At 44.2% G+C, this 14358-nt stretch overlaps 1 protein-coding gene across 3 annotated transcripts in view; it reads right to left on the reverse strand.

Moving 5' to 3' along the window:
* Nucleotides 1–14358, reverse strand: part of fyb1a (FYN binding protein 1 a) — a 206799-nt gene that overhangs the window by 22084 nt on the left and 170357 nt on the right. For all 3 annotated transcript variants that reach the window (XM_043703060.2, XM_043703074.2, XM_043703066.2), the window contains 2 exons: nt 6363–6394; nt 1296–1359 (listed from right to left, as the gene is read on the reverse strand). In XM_043703060.2, coding sequence (XP_043558995.2) covers nt 1296–1359; nt 6363–6394 — 96 coding nt within the window. The remainder of the gene's footprint in view (nt 1–1295; nt 1360–6362; nt 6395–14358) is intronic.

Consider the following 14358-nt stretch of genomic DNA (forward strand, 5'->3'; position numbering starts at 1 on the left):
AGATCATGAGAAGCATGGATAAGATGAATGAACTCAGTCTTTTTCCCGAGGTTGGGGAACTGAGGACTAGAAGGCATCAGTTTAAAGTTAGAGGGGAAAGAATAAAAGGGAACCCGAGGGACAACTTTTTTACACAGAGGGTGGTACGCATATGGAAGGAGCTGCCAATGTAAGTGGTTGAGGCAGGTACATTAACAACATTTAAAAGGTATTTGGATAAATAAGTGAATAGAAAAGGATTATAAGGATATGGGCAAGTGCAGGGAAATTGTGTTAGTGTAGATGGACATTTTGGATGACATGGACCAGTTTGGACCAAAGGGCCTGTCTCTGTGCTATACGTCTCTATGATTCTATGTATTAATTAGTTGATTTCAAACTCTACCAATTGTCACAAGGTCTGAAGAGTTCTGAAGAGAGTCATGTTGGACAAAATATTTCAAGAAAAAGTTAGATGTAGTTTTAGGGCTATAGGGATCAAAGGGTATGGGGTAAAAGCAGCAACTTGGTTGGATGATCAGCCATGATCATGTTGAACAGGCTAGATGCAGGAACAATGTTCTCGATGTTGGTGAAATCCAGGGGTCACAGTCTAAGAATAATGGGTAAGGCATTCAGAACTGAGTTGAGGAAGAATTTCTTCACTCAGAGAATTGTGAACCTGTGGAATTCTCTCAAACAGGAAGCTATTGGAGCCAATTCCTTAGATATATTCAAGAGGGAGTTGGACATGCCCTTGCGGCTAAAAGGATCAAGTGGTATGGAGAGAGGGTGGGAATAGGATACTGAAATTGTATGATCAGCCATGATCCTATTGAACGGTGGTGCAGGTTCGAAGGGCTGAATGGCCTACTCCTGTTTTCTTTATTTCAATGGTCCTATGCCTATGCCATAATGGGATTTGACATTCGCTTGGGTGTTTTTAAAAGTTTATTTCTGGGATGTTGGTGTTACTTGGCTGGGCCAGCATTTATTGCATGTCCCTTATTGCCCTGTGGAAAATGGTGTGGCGTTCCTTTCTTGATCCTCTGCAATCCATGATCTCTGGTTTATTAGTTCAGTGGCATTACCCTAACCACTGTTCTCCCCACTATTCCATGAATCATGTTTAAAGTGAATGCACCAGGCAGTGGATGAGGATCATACAGGGTTACTGACAGAAAGTGGGGTGCAGCATTGAACACAGCAAAATGCAGAACAGATTGAATGGCCATATTCTTGCTATGGATCTTGCTTTTATGAAGCAAGAGTTACTTGGAGCTAATAAATACTTTACATGTTAGGGTAGATTTTACCTTGATTCAGGAGGCGGAGGAGGGAAATCATCAGCGCCAACATCATCATAAACATCCTCCCCCTCTGTGAAAGGAAGCAAGAGTCTGTGAGTGCAACGTCCAACAACAGCAACAAGTATAAAAGATGCTTTACTGCAGAAAAACCACAATCCCCAACCACATGTTGTAAAAGTGCCGCAGGCTGCCACAGAACGGTAGTCAAGTGGCATCAAGCATGACACAATTGGTTTATTTTGCATAAATCACTGCTCCCTTCCAGGCGGGTTTAGCTGGGACTTTTCATTCACGGTTCAGTAAGCAGGCTGGAATGAAGTGAGTATTTGTCGCATTCAGAGTGATGGTCAGTGAAATGTGCAGGGAAAGATTGGTCAACGTCCTCAGTTCCTCTTCTCAGTGCTCACTCAATGTGATGGATAACAGCTGAGCAAACAGCTTGTGCCCAAACTTCTGGATGCAAGATACTGTCCCTGTGCTGGGAGTGTTCAATGAGGACAGTGCAGAGGAAGTTTTACTCAATATAACCCCATGCTGTACCTGGTGGTTCCATTGTTTTAAACTATAGAAATCCAGGATTTCCCAAAGAGATTTGATAAGATGCCACCTCAAAGCTTATTGTGGAAAATAAAAGCTCAGGTGTTGGGTGGGGGTGGGGAGGGGGAGATGGCAGAAAACAGAAAGTTTACATAAACAGGTCTGTGTCTGATTGGCAGAACGTGATGAGTGGAGTTTTGCAGGGGTCTGTGCTGGGACTCAATCTTTTACAATTTTCAGCGCCACATCTACCTATTGCTTTCCCAGCTACCTTCCCTCCCAGTCCCACACACATTCCTTTTAATCTCTCAGCCCACTTCCTCTCCTCACCCCCACATTCTTGATGAAGGGCTTATGCCCGAAATGTCGACTCTCCTGCTCCTCAGATGCTGCCTGACCGGCTGTGCTTTTCCAGCACCACACTTTTCGACTTTAACAATTTACACCAATTAGCTTTCAGTCATTTATATAATTGATTTGGATGTGAACATAGGAGGGAAAGTTAGTAAGTTTGCAGATGACACCAAAATTGGAGGAGTTTTGGACAGCAAAGACGGTTACCTCAGAGTACAATGGGATCTTGATCAGATGGGCTGAGGAGTTGCAGATGGAGTTTAATTTAGATAAATGTGAGGTGCTGCATTTTGGGAAAGCAAGTCAGAACAGGACTGATACACTTAATGGTAAGGTCCAAAGGAGTGTTGCTGAGGAAAGAGACCTTGGAGTGCAGGTTCATAGCTCCTTGAAAGTAGAGTCACAGGTAGATAGGATAGTGAAGAAGGCGTTTGGTATGCTTTCCTTTATTGGTCAGAATATTGAGTGCAGGAGTTGGGAGGTCATGTTGCGGCTGCACAGGACATTGGTTAGGCCACTTTTTGGAATATTGCGTGCAATTCTGGTCTCCTTCCTATTGGAAGGATGTTGCAAAACTTGAAGGGGTTCAGAAAAGATTTACAAAGGATATTGCCAGGGTTGGAGGATTTAAGCTATAGAGAGAGGCTGAATAGGCTGGGGCTGTTTTCCCTGGAGCATCAGAGTTGAGGGGTTACCTTATAGAAGTTTATAAAATCATGAGGGGCTTGGATAGGATAAATAGACAAAGGCTTTTCCCTGGTGTGAGGGAGTCCAGAACTAGAGGGCATAGGTTTAGGGTGAGAGGGGAAAGATATAAAAGGGACTTAAGGGGCAATGTTTTCACAGAGGGTGATGTATGTATGCAATGAGCTGTCAGAGGAAGTGGTGGAAGCTGGTACAATTGCAACATTTAAAAGGGATCTGGATGGGTATATGAATAGGAAGGGTTTAGAGGGATAAGGGCCAAATGCTGGCAACTGGGACTAGATTAGGTTAGGATATCTGGACAGCATGGATGATTTGGACTGAAGGGACTGTTTCCGTGCTGTACCTCTCTATGACTCTATGACTCTAGACAAGGTTAAATTAAACAGACAACACCAAGGTAGGTAGAAAAGTATGTTGTGAAGAAGACAGAAGGAAGTTGAAAGTGGAGATATATATAAGATTGATTAAGTGGGCAAAGAAATCTGGCAGTTGGAGTACAATATCAAAAATGTGAGGTCGTTCACTGGCAGAAAGAATAAAGAAGGGTATTATTGAAATGGAGAACTACTGCAGAGAGATTTACCTGTTCTGGTGCCTGAGTTACAAGGATTATTATGCAGGTGCAGCACATAATCAAGAAAGAGTGTGAGATGCTGAGCTTTATTATGAAAGGAATCGAACATAAAATTTAGGAATGACATTGCCTCAGTTATATGGGACATTGGTGAGAGCACATCTCAAATCCTGGATGTGGTTTTGGTCTACTTTAAGGAAGGATGTGAATCTGTTCATAGGAGGTTAACCAAACTGATGCCTGGAATAAGTTAGTTGACTTCTGACAGGGTTTGTTTCCACTTGAGTTTGGAAGAGTGAGCAGTGACTTGATTGAAGTGTATTAGACCCTGCACAGTCTTGACAAAGTGGGCAGGATGGTTCTTCCAAGAAGTAGGGATCATTGTTTTACAATGAGGGATGAGAGGAATTTTGATTTTCTCAGTGGGTTGTGCGACTAATTCTTTGACTAGATGGTAGTGGAGGTGGGATACGGGAATATTTTTAAGGCCAAAGTGGATAGATTCTTGATGGGTAGGGGGATCAAGGTTTTTGGGGTGTTGGTAGTAGATAGAAAAGTAGAATTCAAAATACAAACAGGTTAGTCACGAGAGCTTAGGACACCTTAAAGATCTTTATGTTGAACCCCAGAAGGTGGAAGGGATACTAAATGAATATTTTGCAATAGATTTTACTGTGGAGAACAAAGTGGAGGCTAGACAACTCTGGGAAATAAATATTGATGTTTTAAAATAGTTCACATTACAAAAGAGGATGCTCTGGAGGTCTTAGGGAATATAAAGGTGGATAAATCTCTGGGACCTGATGTAATGTATCCCAGAATGCTGTGGGAAGTAAGGGAGGAAATTGTGAGACCCGTTGCAGAAATGTTTGCATCATTTATAACTACAGGTGAGGTGCCTGATGACTGGAGAGTGGCTAATGTTGTATCTTTGTTTAAGAACAGTTGTTAGGAGAAACTGCGGAATTATGGATCTGTGAGTCTGACCTCGGTTGTGGATAAATTGTTGGTGGTGATTCTAAAAGATAGGATTTATAGACAGTTAGAGAGACAAAAATTGATTAGGAATAGTCAGCATAGTTTTGTGCAAGGAAAATCATGTCTCACAAAATTGATTGTTTTTTTTATGAGCAAGTTACCAAAAAGATTGGTGATGGCAGACCAGTAGACATTGTTTACTTGGACTTTAATAAAGCCTTCGACAAAGTTCTACATGGTAGACTAATTAGTAAAGTTGGGTCACATAGGATTCAGGGTGAGCTTGCCAATCAGGTACATATTTGGCTTAACAGCAGGAGACAGAAGGTTGTGGTGGAGGGTTACTTTACAGACTGGAGCTTGTGAGCAGCAGTGTTCCACAGGTTTCAGTGCTGGGTCCTCTTTTGTTTATTGTTTATATAAATGATTTAGATAGAAGGCATGGTTAGTAAGTTTGTGGATGATACCAAAATTAGTGGCATAATAGACAGTGAAGAATGTTTCCTAAGATCACAAAGGGATCTTGATAAAATGGATCAACGTGCTGAAAAATGGCAGGTGAGCGCCATTTGGATAAATGCGACTTGTTGCATTTTGGTACAACAAACAAGGTAAAGCTTATACAGTTAATGGTAGGCCTTGGGTAGTGTTGTAGAATAGAGAGACCTAGGGTTGTAGGTACATACTTCTTTGAAGTTTGCATCATATATAAACAGGGTAGTTAAAAAGGCATTTGGTACACTTGCCGTCATTGCTCAATCCTTTGAGTCTAGGAGTTGGGAAGTCATGTTGAGATTGTATAGGATATTGGTGAGGAGAAAGTGAGGACTACAGATGCTGGAGATCAGAGCCGAAAAAATGTGTTGCTGTTTCGGGCATAAGCCCTTCTTCAGGAATGGTTCCTGAAACGTCGATTCTCCTGCTCCTTGGATGCTGCCTGAACTGCTGCGCTTTTCCAGCAACACATTTTTCAGCTAGGATATTGGTGAGGCCACTTCTGGAATACTGTATCTAGTTTTGGTTGCTCAGTTAAAGGAAGGATATTATTAAGCTAAAGAGGGTTCAGAAGAGATTTACCAGGATATTGCAGCATAGGAGGTTGAGAGGTGACCTTACAGAAGTTTATGAAATTCTGGGGGATATAGATAGAGTTAATAGTAGTTGTCTTTTCCCTAGGATGGGGGATTTCAAGACTAGGGGGCATATGTTTAAGGTGACAGGACAGAGATTTAGTTGAGCGGCAAGCTTTTTTACACAGGGCGTGGTTTGCATGTGGAATGAACATCCTGAGGAAGCGTTGGTTGTGGGCACAGTTACAATATTTAAGATACAATTAGATATATACATGAAAAGGAAAGGTTTGGAGGGATATGAGCCAGGAACAGGCAGGTGGGACTAGTTTAGCTTGGGATTATCTTCATCCTGGACTGTTTGGACCGATGGATCTGTTTCCATGCTGTATGACTCTGTGACTAAATGATCTCATTGAATGATGGAGCAGGCTTAAGAAGCTGAATAGCCTTTGGAGTGTGGAGCAGGATAAAGCTAATAAGTGTAGGCTCAATTCCTATCTTGGCAGTGATAACTCATGGAGGCCTGCCTCCTCACCTTACCTCACACTTGTGGAGTGGTTACCCTCAAGATGTACATATCCAGTTGTCTCTCTCTCTCTCTCTCTCTCTCTCATGGAGAGAAATGCCTATGGTTCTTTGTGTACTAAGGCTCATTACATTTAGGTGAACAGCAAACAGATTCTTTTACTCTATGCTGGGTTTCAGCCCTGACTATCGCTGTTACTCAGGCAAAGTTGAATCTGATGAACGAAACTTGGTCTCTATAAAATATAAAATGTAAAATTGAGACTCCTGAATTCCCACCAAAAGAAGGCAGAAAGCATGGATTCATATTGGAAGCTCCCTTACCTGTTGGAAGTTCTGCCGGTGGAGGAATAGATCTGGGGAAAAAAATAAAAGCACATCAGTTTACACCGTAAAGAGTAACTATTTCCCAATAACTCCGAACAAACAGAATTCACAAGGGAGGGAGGAGAAAGGCAAAGAAAATGCATTCAAGAAGTTAGACTAACAAGATTGATGTATGGGGGTGGGGGTGGGGGGTGGGGGGAAGGTTAAAGTAGCAGACACGAGGAACATATCAGAAACCTGCTCAGTGTTTGTATAGCCATGTGAATCTGTAGTGCATTGAGCAATTCTGGTCACATTGAGGTTAGACTTTGTACAAGGAAACCCAGGTAAATTTAAAAACCAGGCTGCATTGGAAATCTGAATCTTGCTAAAGTTGTCTGAGCTGAAAAGGCTGGCTTACAGTGCTACCCTGTCTTTTCTTTTCAGACATTGAAGTATCCAATATTTTTCAAATAAAAGCAAAATACTTCAGATGCTGGAATTCTGAAACAAAAGCAGAAAGTTTCAGCAGGTGCGGCAGCTGGAGAGAGAGAGAGAGAGTTAACGTTTCAAGTCTGGTATGACTGCTCTTCAGAAGAGTTCTCTTCTATTTTCCAACATTTTTCAGTTCTAAAGAAAAGTCATATCAGACTTAAAATGGTAACTCTGTTTCTCTCTTCACAAATGCTGTCAGACCTGCTGAGTTTCTCCAGTGTTCTAACTTAAAACTAGGATTTCTCTATTGTGAGAATGCAATATGGTCTGACTAGCCTTAATTCATTCAACATTGTGCAAGCATTCAACTTTCCCTGTACTGAAAATAGCAATACTCATAATGAAACTGCTTAAATCAAAGCTAAAACTTTTGTTTAAAAATGGAACACTCCTGTAAGTTTGTCCAGCAGATGGCAATCTTTCAATGTGTAAAGAAGAACCTTGTCACATCACAGAAATCTGGATTCGTGGTGCTGGGAGAGCACAGCAGTTCAGGCAGTATCCAAGGAGCAGTAAAATTAATGTTTTCGGCAAAAGCCCTTCATCAGGAATAAAGGCAGAGAGCCTGAAGCGTGGAGAGATAAGCTGGGGGGGGGGGGGGGGGGGGGGTGGGGAGAAAGTAGCACAGAGTACAATAGGTGAGTGGGGAGGGGATGAAGGTGATAGGTCAGGGAGGAGGGTGGAGTGGATAGGTGGAAAAGAAGATAGGCAGGTAGGACAAGTCATGGGGACAGTGCTGAGCTGGAAGTTTGGAACTAGGGTGAGGTGGGGGAAGGGGAAATGAGGAAACTGTTGAAGTCCACATTGATGCCCTGGGGTTGAAGTGTTCCGAGGCAGAAGATGAGGCATCTTCCTCCAGGCGTCTGGTGGTGAGGGAGCAGCGGTGAAGGAGGCCCAGGACCTCCATGTCCTCGGCAGAGTGGGAGGGGGAGTTGAAATGTTGGGCCACAGGGCGGTGTGGTTGATTGGTGTAGGTGTCCCAGAGATGTTCCCTAAAGCGCTCTGCTAGGAGGCGCCCAGTCTCCCTAATGTAGAGGAGACCGCATCAGGAGCAACGGATACAATAAATGATATTAGTGGATGTGCAAGTAAAACTTTGATGGATGTGGAAGGCTCCTTTAGGGCCTTGGATGGACGTGAGAGAGGAGATGTGGGCGCAGGTTTTGCAGTTCCTGCGATGGCAGGGGAAGGTGCCAGGATGGTAGGGTGCGTTGTAGGGGGGCGTGGACCTGACCAGGTAGTCACGGAGGGAACGGTCTTTGTGGAAGGTGGAAAGGGGTGGGAAGGGAAATATATCCCTGGTGGTAGGGTCTTTTTGGAGATGGCGGAAATGTCGGCGGATGATTTGGTTTATGCGAAGGTTTGTAGGGTGGAAGGTGAGCACCAGGGGCATTCTGTCCTTGTTACGGTTGGAGGGGTGGGGTCTGAGGGCGGAGGTGTGGGATGTGGACGAGATGCATTGGAGGGCATCTTTAACCACGTGGGAAGGGAGATTGCTCACCTTCCGCCCTACCCAGAACGACCCTGGTGCTCACCTTCCACCCTACCAACCTTCGCAATTAGAGACCGCAATTTCCCTTCTCACGTGCATCTGCAGTCATTGTTTTTACCTACATCACAGAAATGTCTGAAATGGCTTCCTATGCAATGACTTGTAAGGTTCAGTCCCATCTGTTCATGCAGCAGCTACCAATATTCTGTCTATCTTTTCTGTAGGCTGCAGTTTACTGAGTAACACTCGCACCTCTTGTGACAGAAGGTATCACTCAGGACTAAAACTTGAAAATTCATGGGAATTAATGCAGGTTCATGGAATGATGAAGATGTACTGATATCTGTGAATCCCTGCCTCTCTCCCTCCATAGAATCATGGAATGGTGGTGGCATAGAAGATGGCCATTCAGCCCATTGTGTCTGTACAGGTTCTCTTCAAAACAATTCAGCTGGCCCCACTCCCTCACATCTTCCCTGTAGTTCAGCAAACACTTTCTGTTCAGATAATTATCCAATACCCTTATGAAGGCCACAACTGAACGTGCCTCCTGTAATGATTGTAATCAGGTCAGCCAGGTGGACCTCATAGAATACAAATTCGCTGATTGGGGCTGTTATTCTGGTCCAACCAGGGAGCCTTGGCTGACAGATATAAACAGGAGCGTTATGTTAGAGCCCGGGTGTCCTTGGAGAAGGAGCACGCGGTGTCGACCAACACCCTGGAGTTGTTCAGGGAGAGGTGGGCGCCGCAGGGAGTGGAGTGCATCATTTCTCCCTCCAATTCTATTTTGATTTAGTCCCTACCCTCCCCTTCACTGTTTTGATCACACAGCACTGCCCTTTGATGTGAGGGGCAGTGTTTGTCACTGGCCACCCGGGTGTTTTCCTATCTTCCTGGTGGTGGAAATTGAATAAAGATTCGTGCACTTTGTGTCTTTCACTGTGTCTCACACCTGCACACACACACCATGGGTGCTGGGGATAAAATAAGCACTACCGCACTTAGGTGGTAGTGTGGGGGTTAAAAAGAAAAAAAAAAAACATCCAGCTTCCTAAAATAAAAAATAAATAAATAAATAAACAGGAGCGTCACACAGCACTGCCCTTTGATGTGAAGGGCAGTGTTTGTCACTGGCCACCCGGGTGTTTTCCTATCTGCCTGGTGGTGGAAATTGAATAACGATTCGTGCACTTTGTGTCTTTCACTGTGTCTCACACCTGCACACACACACCATGGGTGCTGGGGATAAAATAAGCACTACCGCACTTAGGTGGTAGTGTGGGGGTTAATAAAAAAAAAAGAGGAAAAAAAAATATATAAACAAAAAAAAAATAAACAGACGTGTAAGGGCAGTGTTTGTCACTGGCCACCCGGGTGTTTTCCTATCTGCCTGGTGGTGGAAATTGAATAAAGATTCATGCACTTTCTGTCTTTCACTGTGTCTCACACCTGCACAAAAAAAAGAAGAAAAAAAAAATAAATAAACAGGAGCGTCACACAGCACTGCCCTTTGATGTGAAGGGCAGTGTTTGTCACTGGCCACCCGGGTGTTTTCCTATCTTCCTGGTGGTGGAATTTGAATAAAGATTTGTGCACCTTGCATCTCTCACTGTGTCTCACACCTGCACACACACACCATGGGTGCTGGGGAAAATAATAAGCACTACCGCACTTAGGTGGTAGTGTGGGGGTTAATAAAAAGAAAGAAAAAAAAACAGGAGTGTTCCCCTTCACTGTTTAAAAAAAAAAGAAAATATAAACAGGTAATATAAGGGCAGTGTTTGTCACTGGCCACTTGGGTGTTTTCAAAAAGAAAAAAAGAGAAAGAAAAAATAAATAAACAGGAACGTCACACAGCACTGCCCTTTGATGTGAAGGGCAGTGTTTGTCACTGGCCACCCGGGTGTTTTCCTATCTTCCTGGTGGTGGAAATTGAATAAAGATTAAAAATAAATAAATAAACAGGAGCGTTACGGAGGAGGGAGGGCAGGTCTGAAGACCTCCTCGTGGGTCTGCACCTGGGCCTGGCCATCAACAGGTCCAGGCAGCGGGCCGTGGAGGGGGTCGTTAGGGCCGAATGCTTGCCCCTCTTCCACGGTTACGTTAGAGCCCGGGTGTCCTTGGAGAAGGAGTACGCGGTGTCGACCAACACCCTGGAGTTGTTTAGGGAGAGGTGGGCACCGCAGGGAGTGGAGTGCATCATTTCTCCCTCCAACTCTATTTTGATTTAGTCCCTACCCTCACCTTCACTGTTTTGAAACACAGCACTGCCCCTTGATGTGAAGGGCAGTGTTTGTCACTGGCCACCCGGGTGTTTTCCTATCTTCCTGGTGGTGGAATTTGAATAAAGATTTGTGCACCTTGCGTCTCTCACTGTGTCTCACACCTGCACACACACACCATGGGTGCTGGTGAAAAAAATAAGTGCTACCGCACTTAGGTGGTAGTGTGGGGGTTAATAAAAAGAAAGAAAAAAAACAGGAGTGTTCCCCTTCACTGTTTAAAAAAAAAAGAAAATATAAACAGGTAATATAAGGGCAGTGTTTGTCACTGGCCACCCAGGTGTTTTCAAAAAGAAAAAAGAGAAAGAAAAAAAAATAAACAGGAGCGTCACATAGCACTGCCCTTTGATGTGAAGGGCAGTGTTTGTCACTGGCCACCCAGGTGTTTTCCTATCTTCCTGGTGGTGGAAATTGAATAAAGATTAAAAATAAATAAATAAACAGGAGCGTTACGGAGGAGGGAGGGCAGGTCTGAAGACCTCCTCGTGGGTCTGCTCCTGGGCCTGGCCAAACTGGCCATCAACAGGTCCAGGCAGCGGGCCGTGGAGGGGGTCGTTAGGGCCAACTGCCTGCCCCTCTTCTGCGGTTACGTTAGAGCCCGGGTGTCCTTGGAGAAGGAGCACGCAGTGCCCACCAACACCCTGGAGTTGTTCAGGGAGAGGTGGGCGCCGCAGGGAGTGGAGTGCATCATTTCTCCCTCCAACTCTATTTTGATTTAGTCCCTATCCTCACCCTCACTGTTTTGATCACACAGCACTGCCCTTTGATGTGAAGGGCAGTGTCACTGGCCACCCGGGTGTTTTCCTATCTTCCTGGTGGTGGAATTTGAATAAAGATTCATGCACTTTGTGTCTTTCACTGTGTCTCACACCTTCACACACACCATGGGTGCTGGGGATAAAATAAGCACTACCGCACTTAGGTGGTAGTGTGGGGGTTAATAAAAGAAAAAAAAAGAGGAGTTACGGGCTTTAAAAAAAAAGAGAAATAAACAGGAGCGTCACACAGCACTGCCCTTTGATGTGAAGAGCAGTGTTTGTCACTGGCCACCCGGGTGTTTTCCTATCTTCCTGGTGGTGGAAATTGAATAAAGATTAAAAAGAAATAATAATAAAATAAACAGGAGCGTTACGGAGGAGGGAGGGCGGGTCTGAAGACCTCCTCATGGGTCTGCTCCTGTGCCTGGCCATCAATTGGTCCAGGCAGCAGGCCGTGGAGGGGGTCGTTAGGGCCGACTGCCTGCCCCTCTTCCGCGGTTACGTTAGAGCCCGGGTGTCCTTGGAGAAGGAACACGCGGTGTCGACCAACACCCTGGAGTTGTTCAGGGAGCGGTGGGTGCCGCAGGGAGTGGAATGCGTCATTTCTCCCTCCAACTCTATTTTGATTTAGTCCCTACCCTCCCCCTCACTGTTTTGATCACACAGCACTGCCCTTTGATGTGAAGGGCAGTGTTTATCACTGGCCACCCGGGTGTTTTCCTATCTTCCTGGTGGTGGAATTTGAATAAAGATTCGTGCACTTTGTGTCTTTCACTGTGTCTCACACCTGAACACACACACCATGGGTGCTGGGGATAAAATAAGCACTACCGCACTTAGGTGGTAGTGTGGGAGTTAATATATAAAAAAAAAACAGGAGCGTCCCTCCAACTCTATTTTGATTTAGTCCCTACCCTCCCCTTCACTGTTTTGATCACACAGCACTGCCCTTTGATGTGAAGGGCAGTGTTTGTCACTGGCCACCCGGGTGTTTTCCTATCTTCCTGGTGGTGGAAATTGAATAAAGATTCGTGCACTTTGTGTCTTTCACTGTGTCTCACACCTGCACACACACACACCATGCGTGCTGGGGATAAAATAAGCACTACCGCACTTAGGTGGTAGTGTGGGGGTTAAAAAGAAGAAAAAATAAATAAAAACAGAAAAAAAAGATAAAATAACAAAAAAAAGAAAAACAGGTGTAAAAAAAAGGAAAGAAAAACAAAAATAAACAGGCGCGTCCCTCCAACTCTATTTTGATTTAGTCCCTACCCTCCCCTTCACTGTTTTGATCACACAGCACTGCCCTTTGATGTGAAGGGCAGTGTTTGTCACTGACCACCCGAGGGTTTTCCTATCTTCCTGGTGGTGGAATTTGAATAAAGATTCGTGCACTTTGTGTCTTTCACTGTGTCTCACACCTGCACACACACACCATGGGTGCTGGGGATAAAATAAGCACTACCGCACTTAGGTGGTAGTGTGGGGGTTAAAAAAAAACAGGTGTCTGCCTTCACTGTTTTGATAAAAAAAATAAATAGAAGCTAAAAAATAAGCACTACCGCACTTAGGTGGTAGTGTGGGGGTTAAAGATTCGAAATAAAAAAGAAACAGGAGTTGCCACACAGCATTGCCCTTAGAAAAAAAAATAAACAGGAGCGCCCCTCCCCTTCACTGTTTTGATCACACAGCATTGTCCTTTTATGTGAAGGGCAGTGTTTGTCACTGGCCACTCGGGTGTTTTCCTATCTTCCTGGTGGTGGAAATTGAATAAAGATTCATGCACTTTGTGTCTTTCACTGTGTCTCACACCTGCACACACACACCATGGATGCTGGGAAAAAAATAAGCACTACCGCACTTAGGTGGTAGTGTGGGGGTTACTATAATAAAAAAAAAGAAATAAGAAAAGAAATATATATATAATCAGGAGAGGAGAATTGCCCTTAGATGTGAAGGGCACTGCTTGTCAAAAAAAAAGTGTAAGGGCAGTGCTTGTCACTGGCCACTTGGGTGTTTGCCTATGTAAAAAAAGAAATAAACAGGAGCGCCCCTCCCCTTCACTGTTTTGATCACACAGCATTGTCCTTTTATGTGAAGGGCAGTGTTTGTCACTGGCCACTCGGGTGTTTTCCTATCTTCCTGGTGGTGGAAATTGAATAAAGATTCGTGCACTTTGTGTCTTTCACTGTGTCTCACACCTGCACACACACCATGGGTGCTGGGGATAAAATAAGCACTACCGCACTTAGGTGGTAGTGTGGAGGTTAATTAAAAAAAACAGGAGATTGATCACACAGCATTACCCTTTGATGAGAAGGGCACTGCTTGTCACAAAAAAAAGAAAAAAAAGAGAAAAATAAACAGGAGTGTAAACTGGGATTTGAGGTTTGTCCTCATCTCCCTGTAAACTGTTTGAACGGTAGGGTTTGGGGCCTGGCTTTGCTGCTCCTCTCCCTTGTAAAATTGCTGTCTCTTGTATGTAACTGTAAATGTAACTATTTGTTGGAAACTGTTTTTGTAATTTGTTTAATAAAATGAAAAATAAAACAGGAGCGTCAGACACCCTGTCAATTTTAGGAGTTGACTTTTACGAGGCTGTACCAGAGACAAGGATTCACCATGTGACTTGGTGATGGGATAATGGCCTCTTCGAGTTATTTTACCTTCCTCGCGTTCTCAGGCAGTTCATTCCAGATTGCAACGACTTGTTGCATTAAATAGTACCTGTCTCCATGCTTTCTGTTTTTTACCATTGCCATTCATTATAAATGGACGGCCTCTGTGTCTCAATCTTAAAGCAGTTTATTTCTAATCTTGCCAGGCAGCTCATGATTTTGAATACGTCTGTGGAATTTTCTCTCAAACGTCTCCTTTCCCAAGAGAAAAACCTCAGATTCTACAATTTACCCTCGGAATGGTAGACCCTCAACACTGGAACTATTCTCATAAATCTATTTCCATCCTTCACATCCTTCCAACAT

This window comes from Chiloscyllium plagiosum, unplaced genomic scaffold (assembly GCF_037043375.1).
Source record: "Chiloscyllium plagiosum isolate Xiang-an unplaced genomic scaffold, Cpla_swu_hap1 HiC_scaffold_2, whole genome shotgun sequence".
In the NCBI taxonomy this organism is placed as follows: domain Eukaryota; kingdom Metazoa; phylum Chordata; class Chondrichthyes; order Orectolobiformes; family Hemiscylliidae; genus Chiloscyllium; species Chiloscyllium plagiosum.